This window comes from Sebastes umbrosus, chromosome 14, assembly GCF_015220745.1.
Source record: "Sebastes umbrosus isolate fSebUmb1 chromosome 14, fSebUmb1.pri, whole genome shotgun sequence".
NCBI classification, from domain to species: Eukaryota; Metazoa; Chordata; class Actinopteri; order Perciformes; family Sebastidae; genus Sebastes; species Sebastes umbrosus.
Window position 1 is genome coordinate 30,185,147 of NC_051282.1, and position 13,784 is coordinate 30,198,930.

Genomic DNA, 13,784 nt, shown 5'->3' on the forward strand with positions numbered 1-13,784 from the left:
AGAGATAAAAGAGCCAAGAAAAATCTATGTTTTTGGGTGTGGCTGTCCGTGAAGACATTTCCCTGTTAGTCAATGGGCTCGTCTCCTCCAGGGTCCAAATGCTGTGTATGAATATATCCTGTTCACTGCCACAATATCCCTCTGGCAGTAAGTTTATCCCACACGTTGCTGCAACACTGAATCTCCCTTTACTGACCTACAGATTAGCACAGTTAGATCAATAGAGAAGATGAGAGGAAGTCTGGGGCGTGCCTGTAATGAATGCAAAAGTCATGTATTGCTCATTATTAATGGTATGTAGCAGTATGACGTCCATGCTCGTCTGTTTATTCCTGCATGTCAGATGAACTACATGATTACTTAAACATGTTTTTGCTGTCTGCAATATCAAAAGCTTCATTCATTATACCTATTTTATTATTTTTTTTTCTCCCATGATCTGGAATTGGATTGAACTAATGATGCTCTCTGCTTCTTGATCTTAAACCTGCAGTAGGCAGAAAGGGCATTTGGCATCATTGGGCAAACATTCCATAATAACCTTTCAGCATATTGTAATTCAAGTGTTCTGAGAGAAAACTAGACTTCTGCTCCTCCTCATGGCTCTGTTTTCAGGCTTTAAAAAATCTAACCTGTGACGAGAGACTTTAGCCAATCACAGGTCATTTCAGAGAGAGAGCGTTCCTATTGGCTGTTCATTCAACGGAGGCAGCTGTCAATCACTTGTGAACTCTGATCAAACGGTCAAACTAGGCAGCGCTGATCAAATATGAATCCATATTCTGTTACTGTAATGCCTATTTCTCTCCTCAAATGTTTTCAGAAACATCTTGTAGTGAACTGTTTAGCTGTAAAAAAAAAAAACAGCAGCTTTAATAAGGTTCAATATTTTTTTTGAAATGTGTTGTCTTTATTTTTCAAATTTAAGCAGCATGTTTGAAGATTATAACAACGTTTTCCACAGCCTTCCTCAGAGTGAAGTGTGGCAGCTGGATAAACATGATTTTTGGAAGCCAAGGACTGAAAATCCAACAATTCTTTATGAGGTAAAATTGCACAAATCCAGCCGTCAGTCAGACATCAAATTCATGTGGTGCTGTAGTTCCTCACTGTGACCTCTGGATGGCAGCGAACACTCTTGTCAGATGTCAACTTCATCTATAGGGTCGAAGCAGACACAATACCAGACTAATACATTTCATTTCCATCAAAACTCTCAAAATATAACAATCAAAAGAAACCATAGTAAGATTATTTTCGACATATACTATGACTTTTTTTATGACTTTCTTAGACATACTATGGTACTTCTTGCAGAGCATGCATAATATTCATATTGTTTAATAATAATTATTATATATTTATATTATAAATATATATATTTATATTTATATTATATATAAATATATTATATATATTTATATTTATATATTTATTATATATATATTACATATATGATATATATTATATATTATATTATATCTTTTTTATTAATTTAAATTAACATTGGTACAGCATAACAAGGAATACTCTTATAGGCCAATAATAATAATAACAATGATTATAATGGCCTGACAATAGACTAATCGGATGAATCATGGGGAAAAACATCTGCCTCTAATACTTCAATAACCATGCAACCTGATGCATTCACAAATAAATGTGCCAGTAAATGATCCAGAGGAACATTATGATTAAGAACGAGTTGACAGCATGCTCTTGAATTCTTGGATGCATCATGAGAGACGCTCTGTGTGTGTTCTCGTCCTGTCTGCAGAAGAAAGGAAAGCTAGTGTTAGACATTATAATGTTCTGCTGACCTCTAATGATCACATATGAATATGAACATGCTTTTATGTTCTCTGGATTTCCTTCCCCATGAATGCCTGTAAACTATCAGCGTGGCTGTAGTGCAGTGCATTCCAGTTGTGGCGTGTAATGTCCTTGTGATAGTCCTGTGACCTCTCAGTATCCTCGGCCCCCTCCCCCGTCCTGACCACCATCCGGCCTCCGTGTGTCAAAGCTAGTGCCTCATTCACACTCACTCAGTGTGTGACGGGTGTTGTCTGGATGAGCATGATTGGAGAGATATCTGGTATTGCGTAAGAGTGTGGTTTCTCTTAGAACTAATATTCTGAGAAATCCTGCTTGGGTGAAACTAAACTGTTCTCCTCTGCGTTCATTCATTATCATCACTAAACTGGTATTTATCTAGATGTTAAAATTACTTCTTCCAATTTCTTTTATTCCACTATTTCTGCTCGAGACCGTTTTTCTTGACATGATTCGTACTGTTTCGCAAGACCATAAAAGTGCTAAGTTAGGTGAGTTAATAAGCTGTGTAGTAGTGGAAAACTCCCACAGTTCCTGGAATGTGAAACTTACTTTCACAGTGATTTTGCAATCTTTATAAGAAGCAATATAACTAATGCAACTTCCCACTGACTCATCAGTCAGGTCACACGGTCACACGTGATCTCATTTTATATTGGCTGATCAGATTCTTCTCGGGTTTATGAGACGTGTACAGATTTTTTTATTGGCATCTTACTCACTCTCTTGTTTGCTCTGTTACACCTGTTAGGGTGGGGGGGAATTACACCTTCATCGTCCATTTTAATTACTGAAATAAGTTGACCTCATATCAACACAGCTAGAGATGTACTGATTTTACTTTTTCAGAGTGAAGCAAATCTAGCAGCCACTTGCACATTTTGGTGCTAATTGTCCGACCCGGTCCGATACCAGTGTTTAATTAATAAACTGCATGCCTCAGGCTTCACCTACACATTGCTTTCCTAACTTTGTAAAAACAAAAAGTAAAAAATAGACAGAAACACTTCCTTTTGTGTCGCCTCTATGTGAACCTCCAACTGGATATTTGATTGATGGATTGATGTACAAAGAAGAGAGTGAGGAGGATGTCAATAAAAAAGTCTGTACACATCTCACAAACCCGAGAAGACGTCTGATCAGCCAAAATAAAATCACTTGAAGTTGTACAATAGCTATGCGAGGCCTCACATGTGACTGTGTGACCAAACTACTGAGTCGGTGGGAAGTTGCATTAGTTATATTGCTTCTTATAAAAATTGCAAAATCCTTGGTCAACTAATTCTTGTAGTTAAAATGGACGATGAAGGTGTAATTTCCCCCAACCCTAACAGGTGTAACAAAGCAAACAAGAGAGTGAGGAGGATGTCAATAAAAAAGTCTGTACACATCTCACAAACCCGAGAAGACGTCTGATCAGCCAAAATTAAATCAGTTGAAGTTGTACAATATCTATGCGAGGCCTAACATGTGACCGTGTGACCTGACTGTTGAGTCAGTTGGAAACTGAATTAGTTCTATTACTTCTTATAAATAAATGTGGAAGTGACTGGATCAGGCTTGACCTACACATTGCTTTCCTAACTTTGTAAAACAAGTCAAAAATAAATTCATAGATATACATTTTATTGATTTGTACCTGCAATAATATATATAGTATATAATATAATGTATATTGTTTACAAACTAATAAAATGTAATAGATCGGCCCCATTGTCACGATCCAGTGTCAGTATCGGCCTGCTATCTGATCCGGTATCGGTACCTGAGCAAACGTCTCATCAGCCAAATTAAAACTTTATTTATTTTCTCTCCATCTTTGAAACTAGGGATGCACCGATACCGATATTACAAAGGTTTACAATTGAAATGTTATTTCTGTTGATTTTTTACCAAGTTGCTGTTGTATGATTTTATTATTTTAATGCAATTCATTAAAATCTTGTATTTATTTGTTACGTTTTGTTTTAAAAAGTTAGGAAAGTAATGTTTAAGTCGAGCGTGATCTAGTCACTTCCACACAGCGAGGCATGCAGTTTATTAATCAAACACTGGTGTCGGACCGTGTCGGACAATTGGCATCAAAATGTGCAAGTGGCTGCTAGATTTGCTTCACTCACCAGACAAATAAAATCACAATGGTTATCTATTGAGTGGCTGGTACATTTTGCACCAGCCACAGTGGCAGGCTGCCAAAAAGTTAATTAAATCCAAGACTGGTATCAGATCGGTACTCGGTATCCACCGATACCCAAAGCCCAAGTACGCTATCGGTATCGAAGAAGTCGGATCGGTGCATCCCTATCTGAAACCCTCTGCATTATATGCTATTTTAGCATATAATGGTTAAATAATGTTTATAATAAAGTAATTTTTGATACATTCGGAGGTAAATATTGGGGTAATTTGGCAGTAATTCCAAAGAAATTTCAAATAGGTTACTTGCTAATTATCACCTAATTACCATGAAATTTGCAGGCCTGTTAAAATTAAGTGCTACCACATATTTTGTTGCTAAAATCATTGAATAATCGTGATTATCATAATCGTGCAGCCCTTTTAATAGGTTGGTTAATATTCTGTGTCTTAAAGACAAACAAACTGACATTTCTTTCTGTTCATCTAAAGAAATGCTGTCTTGGTCTCTTGACCTTAAGAGGTCTGTTTAGTATTACTAATGTACTTTATGTATGCATGCGTGTTCTTTAATGGGATTTTTCCAGAATTGCAGACTGAGACAGTGACTGATCGATGATATGACGCATTATGTTTGTCCAACAAAGAATACTTTGTTCTTTGCAAACACACACCCGTCCCTCTCTTATTGCTGAGTTTCTGTATTCATAAGTCTTATGGCCATACTGGTCATTATTTGAACAACACTGAACAAACACTGAACTGTCGTATTATTCTGTTAATTTTTCCTCTGACCCGCTGGACCTCCTTCCGTCACATGGAGTAAAAGGGAGGAGAAAGGAGGGGGGAGGAGGCAACATGAAAGACTACATTCCCTCCATTACATCGAAGGAAAAACAGGAAATACCTTTCTCTATCTGTCTTCCATCAGTGCTCTGCTGCAGCTTCAAGGTCTCTCTCCCTGCCTCACTCAGCTCCAACAGAGAGGGTGCGTAACTCTCTCTTTTAATTTGATGGAAAGTAACAGGTAGGTGAATCTTATTTGTAGTTATATAATAATAATCAGCTGCTGTTGACATCCTTTTAAATTGATCAGCTTTGTGTTTGTGTGTGACCTAATTTAGCTGATATTATTATTCCACCACTGTACAGGAGACATGCAAAGAATACGAACGTAGTGACTTTCAGACATTGGTGAAGTGACTCTTAATCCAGCCACACTGTCCGAACTAAACGGGGCGAGGCAAGAGTACAATGTGTGTGGCTCATGTTGCTGTAATTGATTTAGGATGGATTTATGATGAGACACAGGAAGTCCTGTAGGGACTAACTGGGCCTGTTCACGATAAGCGAGGCTGACCACGACATTAACTGCTATCATCAAAATACAGCACTAAAAGAGGCTCTGAGGGATCTGGAAAAGTATGGAGCAACATTATGGGAGCAAAGTGCTTTTAAACACAAGCTCTATTGCCCCCTCCGCGCCTCTCCCACTAAGCAAATGTGGTAAATTACTGCTCACTGCTTCCATCCGCCTGCCACGCACCAAGAAATACTGTAGTAATACTACTGTTTGACATGTCTTTAAAGTTACACTCTCCAGTGGTGGGAAGTAACTAAGTACATTTATTCCAGTACTGTACTTCAGAACACTTTTGAGGTGCTCGTAATGTACTTTCCAATTTACTTCTACCACAGGAGGCAGATATTGTTCATTTAGTTCCACTACATTTTAGTTAAAGGACACAGTGTGTAATATTTAGGGGGATCTATTGGCAGAGATGGAATATAATATTAATAAGTATGTTTACTTTAGTGTATTATTGTGTTTTCATTACCTTACATTGAGCCGTTTAATGTGTACATGGAGCGGGTCCTCTCTCCACGGAGTCCACCATGTTTCTACAGTAGCACAGAATGGACAAACTAAACTCGGTTAACTTTTCCTGCTTGGGCCGGAGTCGATAACGTTACTCGCTCTCGTCGCTGCCTTTCGCTCTCTCTCTCTCTTTTGCTTCACCACTCACTTCCCACGTAGAGGGCCATTCGCGTTTTCATGTCGGCCACCGTAACAATCCTACACGCTCGGCACACGGGAGAAGTTGTAATCTGCAACCTTACCACTAGATACCTACACACTATTCCTTTAAGAGTTATTTTACAGATTACATACAGAAACATCTGATTTCGGACATCGGATTTGGCGGCATCTAGTGGTGTGGTTGCAGATTGCAACCAACTGAGTACCCCTCCGCTCACTCATCCCTTTCCAAGACTGCGGTACCGTGAGTAAAACCGTGGTGACGCCGTTCGCCTCGCTCATCAGAGGTCATCCTTATACCATAATAACACTACTTTAGGGAACAACGGAAGTCAGACGGCAGCTGGCGGTACCACGGTTTAGCACTCTGCAACTCACGTTACCGCAGTTTCACAAGCGTGTCGGAGAACTACGGTGGCCTTCAACGTAAAAACGTGAAAGGCTCTCTCCAGAGTCAGTGTTTGGTTTGTCCGTTCTGGGCCACTGTAGAAACATGGCGGACTCCATGAAGAGGATCCCCTCCCTATGTATACTGGGGAAAAAAAGTTTGGAAACTTGTGTTTGGTTGATTATTTCTCTGTTGTTACAATGCTAATGGTCATTGTATTTTACATTGTTGGAAAGCCTGTTTATTTACCTTCACAATGATGTCCAACTTGTAAGGATCATGCATTTGTGGGATGAGCAGCACAGCTGATTATGTGGGTAGCGCCCAAGAACAATTTGCCAAAATGCTCCGTCAATGGTAAACAGTGTATTCTCCTGTTGGTACTGACTCTTGTTTTGAGTTGTTTGGTGGATTTGATGATTGAACTCTCTATCAGTAACAAGGAACAAACAAGACATATTGGCAATTTTACACTTTATTCATTTAATACACCGTCAGGAGCCTCAGTAGCGGTGGAAGATCTATACGCAGCCACAACAGCCTGGCACCTCCTCCTCATGCTGGTCACCAACCTGGTCACACGTTGCTGTGGGATGGCGTTCCATTCCTCAACCAGAATTCAACTTGCCTTATCGCACGGGCCTTATCAAGATTAGATCAACGTGGCATGCCGATGTTTGTAGCAGACACCAAATGATCACTTTAGTAGCGCGCAGCACCCAACAGGCCAGACCTAATTGGCAGCACCTGGAGCTCAAAACAAGAGTCAATACCAACAGGATAATACACTGTTGAAGCTGGTTTTCCGCAAAACCAAGTTGCATCCTGGTTGAGGAATGGAACGCCATCCAACAGCAACATGTGACCAGGTTGGTGACCAGCATGAGGAGGAGGTGCCAGGCTGTTGTGGCTGCGTATGGATCTTCTACTGCTACTGAGGCTCCTGACGGTGTATTAAATGAATAAAGGGGAAAATTGACAATATGTCATGTTTGTGCCTTGTTACTGATAGAGAGTTCAATCATCCAATCCACCAAACAACTCAAAACAAGAGTCAACACCAACAGGAGAATACACTGTTTACCATTGACGGAGCATTTTGGCAAATTTTTCTTGGGCGCTCCCCACATAATCAGCTGTGCTGCTCATCCCACAAATGCATGATCCTTACCAATTGGACATCATTGTGAAGGTAAATAAACAGGTTTTCCAACGATGTAAAATACAATGCCAATTATCATTGGAACAACAGAGAAATAATCCATCAAACACAAGTTTCCGAACTTTCTTTTTCCAGTTTAGATATGAAGGGCTCATTCTAAGCTAACGAAAACACGATTCTTAGTTTCAGGTGATTATACACTAATGAAAACATAGTTATGAATATTATATTCCAGTTCTGCTTATAGATCCCCTGCAATGTTACACACTGTTCCTTTAATGCACAAGCAACAGTAACATATTTTTTTATACATTGACTACTTTTAATTTTGATACTTTAAGCACATTTTGCCAATAATACTTCATCATTTTCAATGCTGGACTCGTAATGGAGTATTTGTACAGTGTGGTATTATTACTTCTACTTAAGACCATTAAAAAATGTATATTCTTATAATATCAATGTATTGAATGACAATATTGAAGGATATCTTTATGGAGCTTTATAGCGTGTTTCAGCTCATTGATTAGTCATTTTTGTCAAATAAAGCTCTAAAAGCCCACCGTACACTACCTACTGTGGACCAAACAGCAGACAGACACAGTTAGATACTAGCTGGTGAACATAATAGTGTAACATTTAGCAGCTAAAGAGCCTCAGGTGTTGGTGGAGTTAATTTGGCATTCACAGGAAACAGTGTGGGTTGTAAAGAAGAAGTGGAACATGTGGTTAGAACCCTGCTTTGAAAATGTCAGTTAGAACACAGAAGTCAAGCTGTCCATGTTCCTCCTGCTAGTGTTGAAACAATAAATAATAAACACTGTTTTTTTTTTGTAGAAACCGTAGAATGCAGTGTCTTAAGTTTATAACTATCTTTATACTTTTGCTTATTATATTGAAAGCCACTTCTTGATCAACTTATAAAATTACACATTTCTCATATGCAGTAAATATTTCTGAAGATGGAAAAAGGATACCCACCAAATGAATCAGCTCCACCATACCCTGGGCCACCTTTGAACTATGGGGCCCAAATGCAACATCAGCCAGGGATGCAACCCCAGCCAGGGATGCAACCCCAGCCAGGGATGCAACCCCAGCCAGGGATGTACCCTCAGCCGGGCTTCTCTCCTGCAGCGCCGCCACCTGCTGCATACCAGGGAGGAGGTCTGTGTCTGCCTGCGTTAAGAGATGATACTGTTACTTTTGATTGAATTTGCCCATCTAACAACACTATTTGCAACCGATTCGACAGTTATCAGGTCATTAAATAGGCGTTATCAGTCGCTATAAGCACCATAGATGTGGGTCATTAGGGGCCTACTACGCCTACTACTTGTAAACGTGAAAGTGAAGCTTATAAGCAACACGTTCTAACATGCAAAACTGAATTATACGCTTTGAACACAATCAAAAATGCTTCTTTAGGCTTAGGCAACAAAACTTCAACTTATTTAGGTTTAGGCAAAAACAAACAAACGGTTAAGTTTCAGCAATAAAACTACAACTTATTTAGGTTTAGACAACAAAACTACAAGTTCTTTAGGTTTAAGCAACAAAACTAAACCTTATTTAGGATTAGGCACAAAAACAGTTAGCTTTCAGCAACAAAACTACAAATTATTTAGGTTTAGGCTACACAACTACAATACCTTAGGTTAAGGCAAAAAAAACTGTTAAGTTTAGGAAAAACATTGTGTTTTGGGTTAAAATAACTACGAACACAAAAACAACTACTCATTGTTGGTTTCACACGGGATGTGAAATCCGGTCTCCTTGGTGAAAAACCTGAGATTTGTTTCACATCCATTTTCCCCAACCTTCACTCCTAGATGGATTTTGACTCTATAATCATAATTCATAATTACTATGGTCGCTATTGTGTTCTTTTGTACCTTCTTTCGGTGATGTACCATGTGACTAGATGATAAAACCTACTAGTGGGTGTAGTAGGCCCCTATTGACCCACATCTATGGTGCTTATAGCGACCCATAACGCCTATTTAATAGCCTGACAACAGTCTAATCAACTCCTATTTCACACCTTTGTTCTTAAGTCATGCTTTGTATAGCCTGTTAGAAACATAACCACACTGTACTGCATTTACATGTATTTTATTCAAAGTGATTTATGGAAATATATGTTCTAAACCGTCCTCTCCTGCTTCGGTGAACTGTGTTTCCTCTGCCAGGTGTTCCTTTTGTTCCGGTCACAGCTGTACCCGTCACAACAGGTGAGACAAATGCAATTGAGCCAAGACAAAAAACTGTTTAGAGATGCAACATTTTACAGAACATGTGCATGAATGCACATTTACACCCTGTGCACACACATATCTGTGAACAAAGACACGGATAGTGTTTCCATTCCAGTTTGTGAAGTGAGAGTGAGAGCTGCGTCTGCACGGTACCACAAAGTCAGTGGGTTAAGTCTGTGGTTTTCCTGCCAAAGTGATCTGTAGAATGGCCCATTTGTAGCCTCTGTGCATCACAAACAGCTATTGTTCCACTGTTTCCTCTTGTGGTGTGCAATCACATTTTGAGTACTGCTTCTAACAGATGAGTAAGGATTCCTATCACAGGTATATTAGTGGGCTCCACATGTGGAAAAACACCTAAACAGCTCATATGAAGTGTGGGCTTCTCACATGAACGATGTGTTGCTGTTCTCACATTTGCATTCATTTAAAATGTGAGGGTTCTTTTTGTGTTACTGCCTTTCTGTCAATGACAGCTTTATACCATGAGAACAATCTGTACTTTTACTGTGAACCCCTCTGTTTCGATTTCTCAATAACAGGGCAGGGACCACAGGAAGACAGAAACAAAACAGAAACTCACTGGATCAAATTACAGTTGTTGTACTGTCAGCAGCCTCTGCTGGTCTTGTTGAGTCAGTGCAGTCACTACATTTTATGCTGACATTTTGTAATGACATTTCAATAGTGGGGCAGCTAAGCTGAAATATTCATAACAATCGTGCATTTTGCGATAAAAGCAACATAGTTGGCACAGATGTAGGTTTATATGTTGTGAAAAGATATAGATATCGGGGAGCTGCAAATTTGGCCCCTGAGGGCCGTGTGGGCCACGCCTAATAGGCGCTTAATATTCCTAAATGCTGCAGAAAACTGATTATATGAAAAGGAGCATCAAACTTGAAATTTGATCCTGATCAATTCAATTCAATTCAATTTATTTTTGTATAGCGTCAAATCACAACAGAAGTTATCTCAAGACGCTTTATATATAGAGCAGGTCTTAGACCGTACACCATAGTTTAGAGACCCAACAAGACCCAACAAGATCCACCAAGCGCGCTGTGGCCAGGAAAAACTCCCCGATTACTGGGAAGAAACCTGGAGCAGAACCGGGCTCAGGGCGGGCGGCCATCTGCCGAGACCGGCTGGGGGGATAGATAGATAGATAGATAGATAGATAGAGAGAGAGAGAGAGAGAGAGAGAGAGAGAGAGAGAGAGGGAAGCAGCCACAATAATAGCCTAGCAGCTGTAATAACTAATAAGTAGAACTGATAACACGAAACCAATAGAAGTGGATGTAAAAGAGTGATACTACAACTATCGGAATTGATATCATTGGGTCGTCCTAATACGGACTTTCAAGCAGAGCTTCCAGCTGTCTCAGTCCACCATACATATGGCTAGCTTGCCAGCACTGTCCAGCATCTCTCCTCAGCATGTCCATGTATGTTGGTGTGGGACGTCCCTGTGAGCGCCCCGATATCTATATCTTTTCATAACATATAAACCTACATCTGTGCCAAATGTGTTGCTTTTATCGCAAAATGCACAATTGTTATGCTTTAACTGCCGTCGCTACGGAGTAGAAAGTCTACAGTAACAACAGAAATGTCTGACTAACTGGCCACAACATTTACACATATTATTAAATGATGTGTTATAAATTAAAAAGGACTAATAATGACTTCCAGTTATCAAATACTGCAGTGAGAAACGAGGCATTGTAGGGGAGAGCGGGGTCGGTCGCGACACTTTTGTATCGACACCAAATAACCTCTCATTACTCACAGACTGCTTGAACAGTAATAAAAATAATTTGATCCCTGAACAAATACAGGTGTCTGGTAACAATTTCTCAAGTTTTTTTTTAGCCCAATCCAAACGTGAAGGGCACAATTTTGTTAAATGTATAAGGAGTACATTTGCACAAATTTCTGTGTCCTTGGAATAGTTGGGACACTTTCTTCTGGACTAAATAAATATCTTTTACTGAGATATTGATACTGATTTTACTGGTCGTGTTAACCGCTCTTGACAGTTTCCCTTTACATTTGACTTTTGATTCAAATGTCCATACCAAGGGACCATGTTAAAGGACAGGATGCTTTCCACCAGATCCTTGAACACCATTACAAGAATATTCTGTCTCTCCCGGAAGTCATTAAACATCCTGTCCCAACTGTCCCAGGGAGACTAGGCACACTTTGGACTCCTGTGCTAGCTACCAACAAAAAAATCAGACGGCTAACACTAGCATATTTTCAACAATATGTTTTGTATGTCGTATAACTAAAAACTGTATGGCATAAGAAAAATAACAAAAGAAGGTCTCCACTTTGAGGTTGAGTGTGAAGAGTATGTGGATGAATATGAGCATGGTGAATGGCATTGTTGCTTTCTAACTTGCTAAAAAGGGAATGTCCCTATTGTCCCCCTGTCTCAACCGACCCCGCTCTCCCCTACTCGTTTTAAGCTTCTACAAGTGAATATGGAGACATATCCTTTATTTCATGTGTATTTCTCATCCTCAGTGACTCACGTGATTGTAGCACCTACACTACGTGACGTCCCAGGACAGATTGGCTGTCCCCACTGCCAGCAGACAGTGATCACCAGCACACAGCACGCAGCAGGCCTGATGACCTGGCTCATCTGTGGTGGCCTCGCCCTCTTGGGGTAAAAACAACTATTTTGGTAGAAAGTCTAGTTTCTGATGATTTTCTATCTTAAAGAAAAAAAGTACAAAAAATCCAACTATTATTACTTCAGGAACAAAATGGGAAAGTTAACAATTCACTCTGTTTCCTCCTACAGGTGTGTTTGTTGCTGTTTTATCCCGTTCTGCGTTGATTCCTGTCAAGATGTGGAGCATCGCTGTTCAAACTGCCACAATGTCATCTACGTATACAAGCGAATGTGAAACTGACTGTGAATGAGGTAGAAGACCTCGATGCTTATGATGTAGCCTCGCTTGCTCTATAACATTCTTTTGATAATGATCAAAATGATAATACAAAATGCACTTATTATACTTATCCTGTATACTGACACTGTACACTGTCATTTTGAGATTTTTTTCACGCTATAAGTTGAATGTTAATGATGTATGCATTATACTGTGGGGAGTTATTATATGATTATACAATCAGTAGAATATTTGTAATTCATTAAACAATGGTTATAAACCAACAAATGGCAATTAAAAAACAAACCCCTTTTTTTCAGCTGTCTGCTGTAGTTATGAATCGCCCTGTTTGTCCAGTTGTGAAACCAGATGGTTCCCAGTCCAAAAGTATTTTCTTCCATCTTTTCTCATTGTTACAGTCAAAATCAACCTGATGAGATCTGACCTGCAAGTGGCGCTACAGGAAAAGTCAGAGGAGGTCATTAGAAGTTATCCTCTGGGGACTTTGAATATCTCGATTGGCAAATTAGTGTCATCCATATTGTTGTTTTCCCACACTCAGGGCACTTGATATTGCAAACATGTAACCGACTGTTGTCAGGCTATTAAATAGACGTTATCAGTCGCTATAAGCCCCATAGATGTGGGTCAATAGGGGGCTACTACACCCACTACTATGTTTAATCATCTATTCACATGGTAGATCAGCAAAAGAAGGTATAAAAGAAAACAACAGCGACCTCTAGTGACAGTAGTAATTATGACAAGAGCAGAGGAGGAAGTCAGGCACTAAAACCGGAGTTTGCATCCCGTGTGAAACCAACAATGTGTAGGTGTCTTTGTGTTTGTAGTTATTTTAACCCAAGACACAATGTTTTTCCCTAAACTTAACTGTTTTTTTTTTGCATAAACCCAAATAAGTTGTAGTTTTGTTGCCTAAACCTAAATAAGTTGTAGTTTTATTGCCTAAACCTAAAAAAGTTGTAGTTTTGTTCCCTAAACCTAAAAAGGTTGCAATTTATTGTCTATACCTAAAGAAGTTTCAGTTTTGTTGCCT

General features: G+C 39.5%; 1 protein-coding gene across 3 annotated transcripts in view; it reads left to right on the plus strand.

Moving 5' to 3' along the window:
* LOC119501830 (lipopolysaccharide-induced tumor necrosis factor-alpha factor homolog) overlaps window positions 1-13,043 on the plus strand; it is a 53,934-nt gene extending 40,891 nt beyond the window's left edge. Inside the window, exons 3-8 of one of the 3 annotated variants that reach the window (XM_037792472.1) lie at window positions 4,799-4,996; window positions 8,508-8,610; window positions 8,647-8,727; window positions 9,753-9,794; window positions 12,354-12,498; window positions 12,637-13,043. In XM_037792472.1, coding sequence (XP_037648400.1) covers window positions 8,523-8,610; window positions 8,647-8,727; window positions 9,753-9,794; window positions 12,354-12,498; window positions 12,637-12,742 — 462 coding nt within the window. In that variant the 5' untranslated portion in view covers window positions 4,799-4,996; window positions 8,508-8,522 and the 3' untranslated portion in view covers window positions 12,743-13,043. Of the gene's footprint in view, window positions 1-4,798; window positions 4,997-8,507; window positions 8,728-9,752; window positions 9,795-12,353; window positions 12,499-12,636 lie in introns of all 3 variants that reach the window. The other 2 variants (XM_037792470.1, XM_037792471.1) reach the window with 2 other exon arrangements.
* Window positions 13,044-13,784: the final 741 nt, after the last annotated feature.